This window comes from Mus pahari, chromosome 2, assembly GCF_900095145.1.
Source record: "Mus pahari chromosome 2, PAHARI_EIJ_v1.1, whole genome shotgun sequence".
Classification (NCBI taxonomy): Eukaryota; Metazoa; Chordata; class Mammalia; order Rodentia; family Muridae; genus Mus; species Mus pahari.
In genome coordinates, this window is record NC_034591.1 from 64,590,824 (window position 1) to 64,607,547 (window position 16,724).

The 16,724-nt window shown below is 36.7% G+C and overlaps 1 protein-coding gene across 1 annotated transcript in view; it reads left to right on the forward strand.

The window, feature by feature from the left end:
• Cntnap2 (contactin associated protein like 2) overlaps positions 1–16,724 on the forward strand; it is a 2,102,194-nt gene that overhangs the window by 619,758 nt on the left and 1,465,712 nt on the right. The window contains exon 3 of the mRNA XM_029535530.1: positions 14,162–14,355. Coding sequence (XP_029391390.1) covers positions 14,162–14,355 — 194 coding nt within the window. The remainder of the gene's footprint in view (positions 1–14,161; positions 14,356–16,724) is intronic.

A 16,724-nucleotide genomic window follows, 5' to 3' on the forward strand; every position in this document is an offset into this window, starting at 1 on the left:
CTCCAGAGTTGTCTCCCTTTGGGTTTTCTTTATTGTTTCTACTTCCATTTTCAGATCCTTAATGGTTTTGTTCAATTCTATCCCCTGTTTTGTTGTGCTATCCTGTAATTCTTTAAGGGATTTTTGTGTTTCTTCTAGCTGTTTAGCAGTGTTTTCCTGAAAATCTTTAAGGGATTTTTGTGTTTCTTCTAGCTGTTCAGCAGTGTTATCCTTCAATTCTTTAAGGCATTTATGTGTTTCTTCTACCTGTTTGGTAGTTTTTGCCTGTAGTTCTTTAAGGACTTCTACCTGTTTAGCAGTGGTCTCATGTAATTCCTTGAGGGATTTTTGTGCTTCCTCTTTAAGGGCTTCTACTTGTTTATCATTGTTCTCCTGTACTTCTTTGAGTGAGTTATTAATATCCTCCTTCTAATCTTCTACCCCCATCATGTGATATGATTTTAAATCCGCGTCTTGCTTTTCATATGTTTTGGGGTATCCAGGACATGCTGTGGTGTCTGTACTGGGTTCTGATGGTGCCCAGTGTTCTTGGTTTCTGTTAGTAAGATTCTTACCTTTGCCTTTCGCCATCTGGAAATCTCTGGTGTTACTGTTCAAGCTGTCTCTGGCTTTAGTTTGTTCCTCCTGTGATTCTGTTAGCCTCTGTCTGCACTCCTGGGAATCCAGCTCTCCCCTCTGTCCAGGTGGTCAGAGCACTCTCTGCAGGCATGCTCTCCTCTAGCAAGGCAGGTGTCCAGGAGTCTGGAACTCTGATTCTATTTCTGAGTCCTGGGGTCAGAGCCCTCCCTGTAGGCAGACTGTCCTCCTGTGATCCTGAGGACCTGTGGTATGGAGGGTCCTCTAGAGTGTTCTGCTGCCTCTGCTGTATTCTCTAGAGTTGATTGTGTTCCACTCATCTGTGATCCCGAGGACCTGAGGTTTGGAGCGTCTTCCGGAGTGCTCAGTGGCCTCCACTGAGGTTATGAAGAAATATGGCAGGGGTGGCCCTGACCGGACCAGAACCCAGCCTCTGGGTGGGCAGTGTTCCTTTGTCCCTGTTCCTACTGGCACAAGCCCCACCTGGATTCTCTGGAATTGATTGTGTTCCACTCACCCATGATCCCGAGGACCTGCAGTGTGGAGATTCCCCCGTAGCACTCATCTGCCTCCACAGTGATCCTAAAACCATGTGGGCAGTCCTCTAGGGTCCATGGGGGTGTCTGAGGTGACCCGGTGCTGGTGTAGACCACAAGGAACTTGTGCCCCTGGTCAGGCCGGTTCTCTGCTTCCCTAGTGCTGTCTCATGTCCTGTCCACGATTGGATTGGAGCAGAAGTTGTGTTCCACTCACCAGTGATCCTAAGATCACTTGTGCAGTCTGCTAGGGACCTTGGGGGTGTCTGCTGACTCCACACCCTAGGTGACCCGTGCTGGAGCAGACCAGAAGGATACATATCCCATTTTAATTGGGTCATTCATGTCTTTCACTCTTGGATTTCTTATCATTGTTTATTTTGGATATTAAACCTATGGTGTGTGTGTGTGTGTGTGTGTGTGTGTGTGTGTGTGTCAAAGATTCCTCCAATTCTGTGAACTTTCCATTCACTGGATTGATTGTTTATTAATTGTACAGAAGCTTTTTAGTTTTAGGGATCAGGGTTTCTGATTGTTCACCTTATTTCCTGGCCAAATGAAGTCCTATTCAGATAGTCCTTTCTGGCACCTATACCATTTAGGAAACTGGTTATATTTTCTTCCAGCAGTTTCAGCATTTATGGCTTAACATTAGGATCTGTGTACTGCTTGAAATTAATTTTTGTATAGGATGATAGATATGTGTCTAATGGGTATCTAGTTTCCCAGCACCATTTGTTGAAAATACTACTTCTATTCCAGTGTGGTTTTAGCATCTTTGTTAAATGGTTGTAGTTATGTGTATTAATGTTGGGTTTTCTATTTTCTTCCATTTGTCTGCATATCTGTTTTATGCCAGTGCTGAGAAGATTTTTCTTTTTATTACTATGGCTCTGTAACATTTTTTTGTAATCTGTGCTAGCAGTTCTTTAAGAATTGTGGGTTTTTGTTCTTGTTCTGTTTTGTTTTTATTTGTTTTGTTTTGCTTTGTTTCCCTCTGAAAATTACTCTGGCTGTCCAGTGTCTTCTGTGGATTTTTCCCCTACACTTGAAGAAGGCTATGGGAAGATTGGTTGGAATTGTGTTGTCTAGAAATGATTTTTGGTAGAATAGTTGCATTCCCAATATTAATGCTACCAGCCCTTGAGCAAGGGACATATTTCCATTTTCTAGTGTCTTTGTCAATGTCTTTTAATGATATAAAATTTCGATTGTAGATGCCTTTGGCCTCCTTGATTAGGTTTATCTCAAGATATACATTTTAAGCTTCTGTGAAAAACAGTGCCAATGATCTCTTTCTCTGTTCCTTGCTGATGTATATAATGGATACTGATACATAAAGTTGAGTTTGTATTTTGACTCATTACTGAAATTAGTAACCATTTCTAAAAATTTTCTAGGAGTATTTTTGGATATCTTATGTATGAGATCACCTCATATGCAAACAGAAATACTTAAACTTCTTTTCCTGTGTACGTTTTTATACTTGCTGTTTTTCTTTATTCTTGTACCAATAAACCTCATGTCATCCCTAAAACGAGAATCCAGAGAACAGTATCTATAAAGAAGACATGAAGTAAATCCAATTGTTGTCCACAATTGAGTCTGAATTGTGTGTGTGTGTGTGTGTGTGTGTGTGTGTGTGTGTGTGTGTGTGTGATGAGGGTTACAACACCAAGTTTCGCCGATAACAGGTACTGTTAAGACATGACTGCTTCAATTATATTGGAAAACTGGCAAACTTACCTTTAAAATATACTAATGGATGGAATATTGCAAATTTGCATAATTGTTCTCTTGGCTGTATATCCCTAAGTAATGCATATGCATACAAACATTTTAAAATGGATCTGCTGATGGCAATGCTATTCAGTATCTCTGAACTGGATATGTATCCATCATTAGAAAAGACAAAAATATACATTATATTATATAAAATAAAGCACAGCAAAAGAAAGAAAGGAAAGAAGCAACCTCTTTCTGCAAACATCCCCATGGGTACATTCCAGGAGAAATTGTTGGAATATAACAGATGTGTCTCTTTGGGCGAATGGAAACAAAGAGAACTTATGTGATGCTATAAATGCTCACTTTGTGTGCTTCAATGGTTGCAGAGTCTGCCTATGTAGGCATCTTCAAGGATCAATCATCTATCCATATAGATATATGTAAATATGTGAAGATTTATGAACTGCATATAAAAAAATCCCCAGTATGATATATACATACAGTCACAATTTCAGCATCACAGTATGCATAAAGTGAACCTAGGTTACATAATAATTTGTAAGTATCATATAGTTTTAAACATAAAGTTGATGATGAGCATCTTTATTTAATATTGATCTTTGAATGAATAATGCTGTCATATACTCAGGTGTGGAGCCAGTCAACATTTTATATTATAATCTAGTTAGTTATTCTATTAGTTTATTTTAACAATGTTATATAAGTGATAATTTTACAAGCAGATTTTTCTGTGCCTTAAATAATAATAAAGAAAATATCAAAACAGAGAATTCAGGACAGACATGGACATTAGGAAGAATCTCTGCATGTTGACAGGGTCATTAATCAACATAGTTGGGACATGGTTACTCGTCATGTTTTAGAGCAACTAAATCTCTATCTTCCAGCCCACATTTAATGACTTGACACTATCGGAGACTGCTGGATATTTTTGTTAGAATTAAAATTGTGTGTGAAACTATGGAAGTGTTTTTGTCCTCTGAGACAAGAGCTAGGTTTTTAAAAAAGAAGTTGTTATAATCCTCTACCACTTCCCCTACTCTCCCCTCTAGGAGACAGCCAGACCTGTGCTAGAAGGCACAGGAAAGAGTGCAAAGAAGTGCTTTTGGGTTCCTGTTTTGCAGATTCACCAGTCTTTGGTTTTCAATATTTATAACTTGTGACCATGATGCTGTGGTGTTGTCTATCTTTGTTTAGCTGGCAGAAGCTTTGATAAATATTCTAAGATGCTCAGATTGTGTTCATGAATAATGTCAGTCCTCTGGGATATAATTGGAATTTAATTGCATTCAAAATACTAGTGCAGGCACATCTCTTTTAGGAGAAACCCCCTATCTTGAGAGGTTACTTCTTGTCCTCAGGAGTAAGTTTACCTGCTCCTAGGATAACTTAAAAACTTATTCTTGTTGGAGATATCTAAAATGGGAGATATGCTTCCCTCTTGCTCCTTAATCATATCTAACAGTCCTACACATTCTTCTATCCTTTTCTAATTTCACATGAGCATCAAGTTGTCAATATTTAAAGAATGATTATGCCACACTATTTTCTCACATTAGTGGCATATGTTGAATAACCTCACCCCCCCTTCTCTGGCTACTTTGTAAACAATCTGCCCTTGACTGAGGTCTATTTACCCATCTCTCAGAAGTACTTGCAACCATGTGAAGCCTGCTGTAAATAGAGACTGAGCTCATTAACAACCTCCTTTTGCACATTGTAAGATGTCTGTTCTATTTGTTCTTCATCAGTGAGATAATTCTTAATTATAGTCTTACACTTTCAGTTTTTCTCAAATGTCACACTTTACTAATTTTTCTTCTGACTTGACTTTATTTGCATATGATGTACCCTTCCCTAACATATTCACATTAGGTAATCTTTTTAATATTCAAAAACTCAGTTCATGATATCAGGTAAACTTACTTTTAATATTGAAAACCTGTTCACTATGGTTTATTTAAATGTTGATATTCTATTCATATCTATGTGGTTAATGTTTTAGTCAATGTGATACAAGCTAAGATTGTCTGGGAAGGTGGAAATAATTAAAAAAATGAAATGCATCCATCACATTGGCCTATATTCAAGTATATGGGGAAATTTTCTTGACTAATGCTTGATGTACCTAAGCCCTGGCCTCTGTGAGCAGTGACAATCCCCTGGGCAGGTGGCCCTGAGTTGTATAAGCAAACAAGCTGGGAAAGCCAGGAAGAAAAAGCCAGTAGTATCATTCTTCAAAGGTTTCTGTTTCAGTTTCTGTCTTACCATTCTTGTTTTGATTTCTTCAGTGATGAATTATGCCAGTGGACATGGAAGTCAAATAAACCTCTTCCTCCCCTGATTGCTTTTGGTCATGGTTTTTATCACAGCAATAAAAATCACTTTAAGATTATGTCTAAAGGTAGCTGCCACCAATTTTCTTTGAGAACTGAAAAGGATCCTTCTTTAGTGTGCACCAGGCCTCATGTTTAGCCCTGTTCACCACTTTGCATGTTCATTAGGTTTCTTATGCATGGGGATGCTTATCTTAGTTTTGATCCTGGTTATGTCTTTCCAATTTTCTTTGTATCTATCTTACCAAAAACATATTGTATTTTTAGAGCAAAAAGGAGACCCCAAAGGCTGAACTCATAAAGCTATCTTGCCTGGAGTCTCCTTTTCAATTTATTCTTTTCATCTGATACATATTTCTTGGCCAGTTATTAAAAACTGTTCTATCCTTAATTGAAAAAAATTCACTGTTTTCTTCTAAATTAGAAACTAAATTTATATAGACTCTGATGATCTCACAGACACCAATGTGAGTGTCCTGAGTGCTGTGGAACCATTTATCACAGGAAGAGCTACTTTGTGCTCTCTCTCTCTCTCTCTCTCTCTCTCTCTCTCTCTCTCTCTCTCTCTCTCTCTCTCTCTCTCTCTCTCTCTCTCTCGTCATTTTTATTGGATATTTTGTATTTACATTTCAAATGTTATCTCCTTTCCCAATTTTCCTCCAGAAACCCTCTATCCCATCTCCCTTCCTCCTGCTTCTATGAGGTTGTGTCCCACCCACCCACTTCTCCCTCCCCACCCACACATTCCTCTACACTAGGGCATTGAGCCTTCACTGGACTAAGGGCCTCTTCTCTCATTGATGCCTGACAAGGCCAATTTGTGCCGTCTCTTGAACCTCCTGCTTAGTTCCTCACTCAGCTCAGTGGTACTGATTTACAAATAAGAAGGCAAAAGTATCTGTCACTTGAGTTCAGTGTGCTGACATCATCTGTATTCATTACTTTAACCATCAACTTGATACAAGTGTGGGTCATCTGGGAAGACAATACTTCAACTGAAGAAATGCCCCATCGTTTCAGCCTGTTGGCAAGTCTGTCGGCCATATTATTGATTAATTATTGATATAGGAGGAGCTAACTCACTATGGGTAGTGGCTTGGGACACCATATATTCAGATTTTAATTATTTCTCAATGTTCACTAGAGTAATTTATCATTCAGTTCCAGTAAAATTATCATTCAGTTCCAGTACAATGAATGTGTAGATCACAAACTGTTTGTTTAAATAGATATGCACGCGCACCTGTGCGCACACACACACACACACACACACACACATGCACACACACACAAGCACAGGCACAGGCACACGCATGCGCACACACACACGCACACACACACACACACACACATACAAACAGAGACAGAGAGATATTGGCTTAAAGCTAGAAGGAAAGGCACAAAATTAAAAAGTATAAGGGATTCAAATCCAGTATTAAAGTGAAAGTTATGAAGTACACATGTGGGGTTTTACCAACTTTAGCAATGTCCTAGCTAGTAGTTAGGCAAAATTACCTAAGTCTTCTTAGATACTAAGAACATATGGCTATTTAGCATAAATATCTCTGCCTCCTCTCCTTCCTACATCTCCTTCAGTGTATAGCAGGATTGGCTTTACCTGTTAGGATGACATAAGAGTTATTGGGGGTAGGGTGGCACTTTTTCTCTTCTACATACTGTTTTGGGGATTTTTCTGATATAAGGCTTATCATTCTTAATCTGTGGATCAATAGGGGTTATGAGTTTCACAAGCCAAATAAACAAAGTAATCAACTTCCCCCAAATTACATGCTTTATAGATCAAAGAACAATGGGAAACTTAATATTGATCATTCCACCATGTTCCTTGAGAAACTGACTCTCTTTGCTCAAGTTAATCACCTGTTCTCTTCACGTTTGCTTCTGTCAAAAAAATAAAAAAATAGAATAAGTTTTACTTACCTTTTCTTTACTTGAGATATTTGCTTCCTGTAAAGTTGACAATAAATTACCCCTTGTTAAAAGAGATGAGATAAATTAGACGGAGTAGCTGTGTGTTAATTACTTACTTGCTGAAAAACAATGCAGCAAAAATGGCTAAATAAAGAAAATTTATTTTGGAGTATTCATTAGCAAGTCACAGGAAAATGCTTTCACTAATCAATGGAACATATTGCTACCTCTACACTCTTTGTATTAATTGCTTGTTGATTTCATTGGCAAAATCATTTTATTGCTTTGAGAAATGTATAAATAGGACTTTCAAATTCCAATTAGCAATGTATTTCTTCAAGGCTTGGAACTCTACAGCTAATAAGGAAATATAGCTGGATATGATGGCACATGCTCATAAAACTAGACTTGAAAAATAATGAAAGCAAAGGTCGCTTATGAGTTCAAAGTCATCTTTGGCTATGTAGCCAGTTTGGGGCCACATAGGCTACATAACACTATCCCTCAAAACCCTTCTAAAAGAAAATATACTTACCTCTTAACTAACTGAGAATGTTATTATTTTACAAGTTTACCTGAGGCTCCATCACAAATTTATTTTCATGAAATTATAGAGACAGGTACATGATTCATAACCATAAGGAATATAGGAACTAAAACAGAAGAATATCAGCAAGTAGATACACAGGTTATAAACCTGCAGGCAAGTAACAAATTGGTGATGAGGAGACTACTAGAGACATGGTTACAAAGAGATTTGAAAGACAGGACATTATAAGTTAAGGAGCATTTTTAGATGAATACATGAGAAAGCAGAAGGAATTGTGCAGAAAATATAGATGCTAGGCATGGCATCAATAAAGGTATTTACTTGTGTGTGCATGTGTATGGCCATCTATAGAGCATATGTAGCTTCTTCAAGCCTGCATCCATAAGGAAAATGAAAACATCTTGCCCCAGACCTCTTCAATTGCCAGTACCTTTCTCTTCAGCTAGGATTGTGACTTTGTGAATCTCTCGTCTCTGCCGCTAGTGCTGGAATTTTGGATTAGTGCCTTGGTCTTGTTCAAGTCTTGTGTACACAGGCTCATTTGCTGTCTGTATGATACAGGCATTAATAAATTGTCTCTGGGTATTAAACTGAGAAGAGAGACAAAAGAGAGCATAAGAGGGGGAGTGGTTAAGTAGATAGGGAAGAAATTCATGGGAGGGGAATGATGATAGACTCAGTACAAACTTAGTAAAACAACACATATGTAATATGCAATGTGTAATGTGTCATATGTGATAAGTAATAAATGATAAGTATACAACATATAGTAAATAAAGTATTTATATAAACCAAACTGTACTGGCTAATTTTGTGTCAACTTGACACAGCTGGAGTTATCACAGAGAAAGGAACTTCAGTTGGGGAAATGCCTCCATGAAATCCATCTGTAAGGCATTTTCTCAATTAGTGATCAACGTGGGAGGTCCCCTTGTGGGTGGTGCCATCTCTGGGCTGGTAGTCTTGGGTTCTATAAGAGAGCAGGCTGAGCAAGCCAGGGGAAGCAAGCCAGTAAAGAACATCCCTCCATGGCCTCTGCATCAGCTCCTGATTCCTGATCTGCTTGAGTTCTAGTCCTGACATCCTTTGATGATTAACAGTGATGTGGAAAATGTAAGCCGAATAAACCCTTTCCTCCCCAATTTGCTTCTTGATCATGATGTTTGTGCAGGAATAGAAACCCTGACTAAGAAACAAACCAAATAAATAAAAATACCAATCCTTCAAAGAGCTCTGAGATTTCAAAATCAAATCAAATTCAATTAGTCAGAGCAGATCCTAGCCCTTAATGGTCTCAGGAAAACAGGAAAAGCTATCACATCAAAGTGTCCAAGGAAGGGACATAAATTTGGGAAATGTTTTCTATATGCTCTCTTCAAGAAGTTCCTGAAGAGCAATTACCCCCAAATACTGTCTGCTACAGTGTTTCCAGAAATTAAGCAAGTGAGCTCCCCAAACATAAGGGAGATCCTAGAGGGCTCCATGGATCAATCACTCTATGTGAAACCATGTGAAGTGGGCATTATAATTCTTGAATAAAAAATTGCCTAGTTAAGTTGAGGGAGGATATGTTGGTGGGTGGATGGTATATTTTGGGTGTGTCTACTATGAGTGATGACTAAACTCTGGAAAGTATAGAATTAGTGTAAAGGTAATTACACACATATGTGTATGCACACACATACACACACACACACACACACACACACACACACACACACACGCACACACACACAGCCTCCCTAGTGATTTACTGTTGCTCTTACATATGTAAGTTTAGCACTGACAACTTGGGGTTAGATGCCATATCAGCCATTTTTCTAAAGTGATGTAGAGTTTCTGTGTTCTAAATTCTAATTCTCACTAGATAAGTGCAGCTTTAACCTCTCATCAAAACTGCTTCCTTCTGAAACAGATGGATAACACTAAGGAGACTCACTACTGGTCAAAATTTTGACTACAAACACATATTCAATGGAACATAGTCATACTATTTTTCCATAATGTGTAGGATTGTTATATTAAAATAGAATTGAATAATTGTAAGAGGAATGGGAGAGGAAGCACAGCCTAGAATATTCAATATTCAACATTTAATGGAATAGGTAACTGACCCAAGTGTTAGCCACTGTCAACTATCACTCCATGTGTGAAATAGAGAATTTAGTGCTCTTTGAGTCTAGTCTCCCACCTTTACTGATATTATAACTCCGTATTTTACTTCTTCATATATTATAAATGCCATAATTCAGTTATTCTATTAAGCACTCTTATCTTTTAAAGAAAGTATAAAATAAATATTTAATGTTTATTGACACACAAAACCATCCCTATCCTTTTTAATCATGTTTATAGACATTTTAATAGCAAAAAATAATATCCCAGAAGCTACATATTTTACCCTTTTAGTAAAATAAACAGATAGATAATGAAGACTCTCAGCTTTTAAAATAAATATTGTTGTGTTACTGCTCAGACAGACCTCACTTGTGTCCCCAATCCATGGGCAAAACTCGGGTTGGGTTAAAGGTGGGCAAGGAGTTGGCGAAAGTGGGGTGACAAACAAATATGGGCACAAGGGAGTTCAGTATCTGAATATAATGTGTCAAATCAAGCATCAGACTTTTATACAGAAGAAAATAGGGAAGTTACACAAAACAGAGTAATGCAAATACAGAAGGACTGTCAGGAACCAACTGGGATAAAATTCAATGTTAACAGCTGGGATCAAAAACAGCTCCACGTGCCGGGCGTGGTGGCGCACACCTTTGATCCCAGCACTCGGGAGGCAGAGGCAGGCGGATTTCTGAGTTCGAGGCCAGCCTGGTCTACAGGGTGAGTTCCAGGACAGCCAGGGCTATACAGAGAAACCCTGTCTCAAAAAAACCAAAAAAAAAAAAACCAAAAAACAAAAAACAAAAACAGCTCCACGTAAAGTCAGCTTTAAACTTAGTGGGGGGGGGGGGCAAGGGCTTCATGCCCTTGCCATAGTTCCTATAGTCCACTTTCTACCTAGGTCATTGTAAATACTTGTGTATGGGTGTAACTCAGCTATCTATAGTTCTAAGTATCTATCTGGTTCCTCTTTAAATCACTAACTTCCTTCTTCCTAGAGAATGGTAAATTCCTGTGTAGGGCAGTGACTTAGCTACCCAAATCCAGGGTCGGATCAAGGACTGTCGAGAATCTAACTTAGCTGTATGTCAAAGAGTCAAACCTTAGGAGTACTTATACTAAAGCAATATTAAGGGAAAGCACACATTTCCATTTACCAAATAAAGCAATGACATTGGAGTATTTGTTATGCAGGATGCCATGATTCCAGCAGACTAAGTTTCCGTGAACTTTTCGCCTAGGGACAGCGCCCAGGTTTTCGGGGCTTGTTGCGATTGTCACTACTGGAGTGAATGTAGTGTGTTACTTCTATTTTTAAAGGCTGTCTTTGGTCAGTTTAGAAAGGTCATGTTAAAACCTGTCTCTTCCTCTTAGTACCTGGCTCCTTGGCTTTTCAGCTTGTATTGTTTCTGATGAAAATTTTCTACCCTCTAAGGATGTTGCAGATTTTATCTTTAACATTCTTTTCCAGAAGTCATAATATAGTGAATTTATATGTTTTTTTGTGTTTATTTTGCTTGGAACCAATAAACTCTCAGTTATCAAAAACTGTTTTTTTACATATACATTGCCCCCAACTGGATACTGTATTGTCATCTGTTAGGCATTTTTTCCCCAACTCTGATCTTCAGTTAGATAGATGGATATAAACATGTGTTCTAGTTCACTGATGTTTTTTCAGCAATGTGTAAGTCATAATCATAAAATCTGCCTAAAACAATCAACCTATAAGAAGTCCTTATTAGATCACAGCTTTAAGGATCTCAGTCCATGATTAGCTGTCCTTGTTATCTGAGGTCTATAATGGCTCAACATGGTTTGATTTTATCAGGAAGCTAAGATATTCATATTATGATAACTGGGAGACAAAGAGGATAAAGGGACAATAGTCCTAGTATTCTCCTCAAGGGTATGCCACCAATGACCAATATGTGTCCCAGTTGCCCCTAATTCCTAACATATCAATCAGGACCACTACTGACACAGAGTATAGGCTTCAAACACAAGGATCTTTGAAGAACCTTGAGAATCCACGGTGTAGATGTGTCATGTATTCTACTAAGCCAGAGCAATAATTTCTAATCTCAGAATAATTTTAAGTTCTAAGGTTTCTATTATGTTCTTTTAATGTTGTTTCTTCCACTAAATTTTTCTGCTCATTTCCTGAATATTTATGTTTACTTTAAAACAGCAGGATTAATTCTTTTTTTTTGAATTCTAATATTTATGAAGTTTTATATTACTAGATGTGATATAATAAGGTTAGTATCTTAAATTAACACTGAAATTTTCTAGTACTTTTCTTTGCAGAGCTGTTTTTAGCAAGCTTGTTGTTTAAAATTATCATAATTTTTATTAAGTTTATTGAAAGTTGTTCTGCTTTTATGTGCTAGTTTTTATTAAATATTTACTTTATTTACATTTCAAATTTTGTTCCTTTTCCTGGTCCTATGAAGGCTCTATGCTCCAATGTAGGAGAATGCCAGGGCCAGGAAGAAGGTGTGGGTGGGTTGGTAAGCAGGGGGAAGGGGAAGAGATAGGGGGCTTTCCGAGGGAAAGCAGGATTAATTCTTAATAAATAAATTAAAGTTTTAGCCTGACAATTATCACTCTGTCTGTTATGTAGAGATTTATTTCTGCATAGTGATTTTACTCTAGTAGTGATTCCTGTTTTCCTGCTACTCCAAAAACCTAGTCCTTTTAATTTATAGAGGATATTTTGCATGAGATTGCTCTTGAACTTTTGAATTGCTATGGCCTGCTTTGACCTAGAGTTGATTTATGTTTGAGCAAGGAGTTAATCGATTAGATTGACTTGCGTATAATGACTAGTTCTTATTTTATCATCATCATCACCGCCATCATCATCAACAACAATGAACTATGCCATCTCTTCTTCAGATGGACGGCCTTTCTTGAATTGCTACTAGATAACTAGTATTGATCTATAAGAACTGTAAGTCTAAACTACTCTGTAATTAAGTTCATTCTTCCTGTGCAATAACTAAGTGTTCATCCCAGAAATTCATGTATCTAATCCTATGTAGTCTTTCCTTGGAAACATATGTTTGATCTACCATCCAGACATCATAAATGCTCAGAGCAAATTTTCAATGATATTTTTCTACAAAGCCACTTCTTTTAAGATACCCTGACCTGCAGTTTCCAGATTTCTCAGTAGCTTTGAACTCTATCCTGCCTCTGCTCCAGGGACATTCTTCTACTCTCTTTGAACTTTCTTCTCAGGCCATGACCTGGGAAGAGTCATTCCCAAATCTGGAAACCATCATGGCTCACCTCAAATATTCTTCCTCTTATGTGGGTCAGAATCCCAGTCTTCAAAACAGTTATCATGTATTTTCTTTTCTCAGTTGCTTAGAAAGCTGTTTTCCCATCATTCAAAGCAATATATTCCAAGTAAACACTGTTAAAATCACACTGTACCTCTGGTCATCCTTAGAGAGTATATTGGATTACCAGACTTTAAATCTTTTATTTTTTTAAATGATAAACTTATTTGATATGTTTTGTATTGGATAGTTTGTTAAATGTGTTTTTCCATGAATAGTTCTCTTTAGTTTCTCTAAACACCTAGGACTTTGGCATGGTTTCTGCTACTTACTCGTAAGTAGTCACAGATATGACTAGAATTTGAACCTCTTTAATCTCTGTTAACTCTATTTTACTTTTTAAAATTCTCTTTTTTTTTTGTATTTTCTGATCAAGTATCGTATTTTACCAATGATATTATTTTTTCTAAGGCCTCAAATAATTTTTATAAGCATTGGTTATCAAGAAACACTATCTCTTACTAATCTAGAGTGGCTCATTTCCAACATAACTCATATCTCAAAAGTCCAAACCTATTAATACCCAATTTAGAAAAAAGGGCATCAATAAGCTTTAACTCTGAACTTCTTAAAGCAAAATATATTTGAAAGCTGTATATAATTGAATTTTGTTTTATTTATAATTTACTGAAAGATAAAACCTCACATGAGGGAAAGAAAAGGCATAGCGGCATCCTTTTTCCTTATGGTTTTAACAGAAGAGTTCATGGTAAATTGATCAACCCTCAGTCAATTAGACTTTGACATGTACTAATAAGATCTAATTGAGGAATTATGAAGACATTTGCTCAGGAGAAAATGAGCACATAATTACACCATAAAGAGGTTAAAGAATCAATGTTACCCAGCTGGAAGAATATTAGTTGAAGTCCCAATGGCATCTATAAAGGACACTTCATACTACATCTGTGAAATACAGCACTGGCAAGACCAATTAAGATATGTAGAATAATCTAATTTTAATTGTAAGAGTTCAGTTTTAAACATCATTTTCCCTTTTGCCTCTGCCCACTCCAGGTGCTGGAGGATGGTCTCCATCAGACAGTGACCACTATCAATGGCTTCAGGTTGATTTTGGCAATCGTAAGCAGATCAGTGCCATTGCAACCCAAGGAAGGTACAGCAGTTCTGATTGGGTGACACAATATCGAATGCTCTACAGTGACACAGGGAGAAACTGGAAACCCTATCATCAAGATGGCAATATCTGGGTGAGTCACTATTGGAAATGCAAATATGCACAACTGAGTGGAAAATATATGAAACTGGGATAGAACTCAAATGGCTTATTCACAGCTGCAAATATGTATTTATGAAAACTATTGGAAGACTACTAATCAACTAGGTCATTAATAAATTCACTTTTTCTTATTGAGGTCCATTTTTCTTAGGCTTCAATGTACATCAAGTGCTAGTGCAGTGGGTCTCTGTCTTTAGAAAACATTTAAATCAATGGAAGAAGTTTTACAATATAAAAATGCCATTCACACATAAACAACAAATTCAAGATCATGTCCAGAGAAAATCCAAAAGTATTTTAATTAGAGATCTACATGCACTTTCTATTATTCTATGGTGAAAATATATAAAATTTGACTAGTACAGTCTGAAAATGTCTCAATTAATTATAAAGTTGTGCATTCAATCAAGTAGTCACCATATTTCAATAGATCATTTACCACTAAATTATATATGAGCTTTTAGTTTATTTAATTATATGTTTTAAAATCTACAATAAAATTCAATTAAATCATTAGTGTTCAACAGAAAGAAGAAATATTCTCCTGGTGTTAGTTGGAAAAGTAGGTACTTTTACCTTAACAAGGCTCACTTTTTAGAAATATGTATTTTTTATTGGATATTTTTTTATTTACATTTCAAATGTTTTCCCCTCTGCAAGTCTCCCCTTCAGAAACCCTCTGTCCCATTCACCTTCCTCTGCTTCTATAAGGGTGCTTCCCTGCCCACCCACTTCCATCTTCCTGCCCTGGCATTCCCCTACACTGAGGCATCAAACACTATCTGGTCCAAGAGCCAGCTCTCCCACTGATGTCCAACAAGTCCTTCTTCTGCAACATATGTGACTGGAGCCATGGCTCCCTCCATGTGTACTCTTCGCTTTGTGGTTCAGTCCCTGAAATTGTTCTTATAAGTTTCTCGAGTTGAGAATTTTCTAGATTTAACTGTCATCTCTACATGAGTGGCCAGTGATAGAGACAATAATGGAAAATAAGCTCACAAACCCTATCAAATAAGAAACATGTCCTTCTAAGAAGAATTGTAGAAATAACTCATCTCAGGCCATAACTACGCATCTCTAATGCATATATGCTGAAATATGCAACATATAGGAAACACATTGGAGGGGAAAGATTCATTCAATAAGAAGTTTTCATTACTTGCTAAATATAACCCAAAGCCTCAGTCTTAAGTTATAGAAAGGTGATTTTTCAACCATAAACCGAATAAAATGCTGTGCTTGTCTAGCTATATGTGCATTAAGACAATAATAGAGGACTGGGAAAATGCAGTGATTAGAGCTGTGATTTACTTTGATAGTGGTTAGCAGTTAAATATTGTCACAATATGATTGAGTCAAGATATGTTTAAAAAGTAAAATTGTCCAAGATAATTTGGACTCTTTGAGTGATAAATATCAAAAACAAGAACGATTGCTCCTGGGAGAACCCTCTGAAAACAGCCCATGTGAAGAAGGAAGGCTGGATGGGTACAGAATTCTCTGTCTCTGCTAATGGTGATGAGGTATGTGTTTCTGTGATCTTCTGCCATTCAGTTATTAACGCTATCTCCTTCCTTTCACATTTCTCATTAAAATTAGCATAGTGATGAATGATGAGTAATGAGTGATGATTTCCAGAAGATTCTGTATGAGCTAATCATGAAGCTGTAAAATTACCAACAAGTGTAAGGTGTAATATAAATATTGTGAGATATGTTTAAGTGCTAGTAAGCATTCCACATAATGAGCCTAATAACCCATGACAGAAATGCCAAGAGTAGTGACAAATGAAAATTCATTCACTTCTAACAGTTCTTGAGGATTTTACAATTACACCTTAAACATTAAACAACGGAACTTTAACTTTTATAATAAGAAATGTGTATATATATATACATATATATATGTATATATGGTATTATATATTATGTATATATAAAATATGTGTATATATGTATATATGGTATTATATATTTATTATATATATGATATATATATATTATATATATATATATATAATATATATATATGCTTAAGCTTAGTAGGGATGATAATTAGTTATTAGATTACATTGTAACCTATCACTACTTAACATCATGTAAGTTTGACTTTAAAGAAAGTTTAAACAAAGTTGGTCCATCTTTTGATTCACAGAACTTTACAAAATGAAATTTTCAGGTAGTCAGAAGATTTCAATGTTATTATTTAGAGCTTACATTTCTTAAACTTTCCTATAATGATCACAACCTAAGAAGAATGGAAGAGAAGGTATAAATTCTATATGTTCTCTCTCTCTCTCTCTCTCTCTCTCTCTCTCTCTCTCTCTCTCTCTCTCTCTCT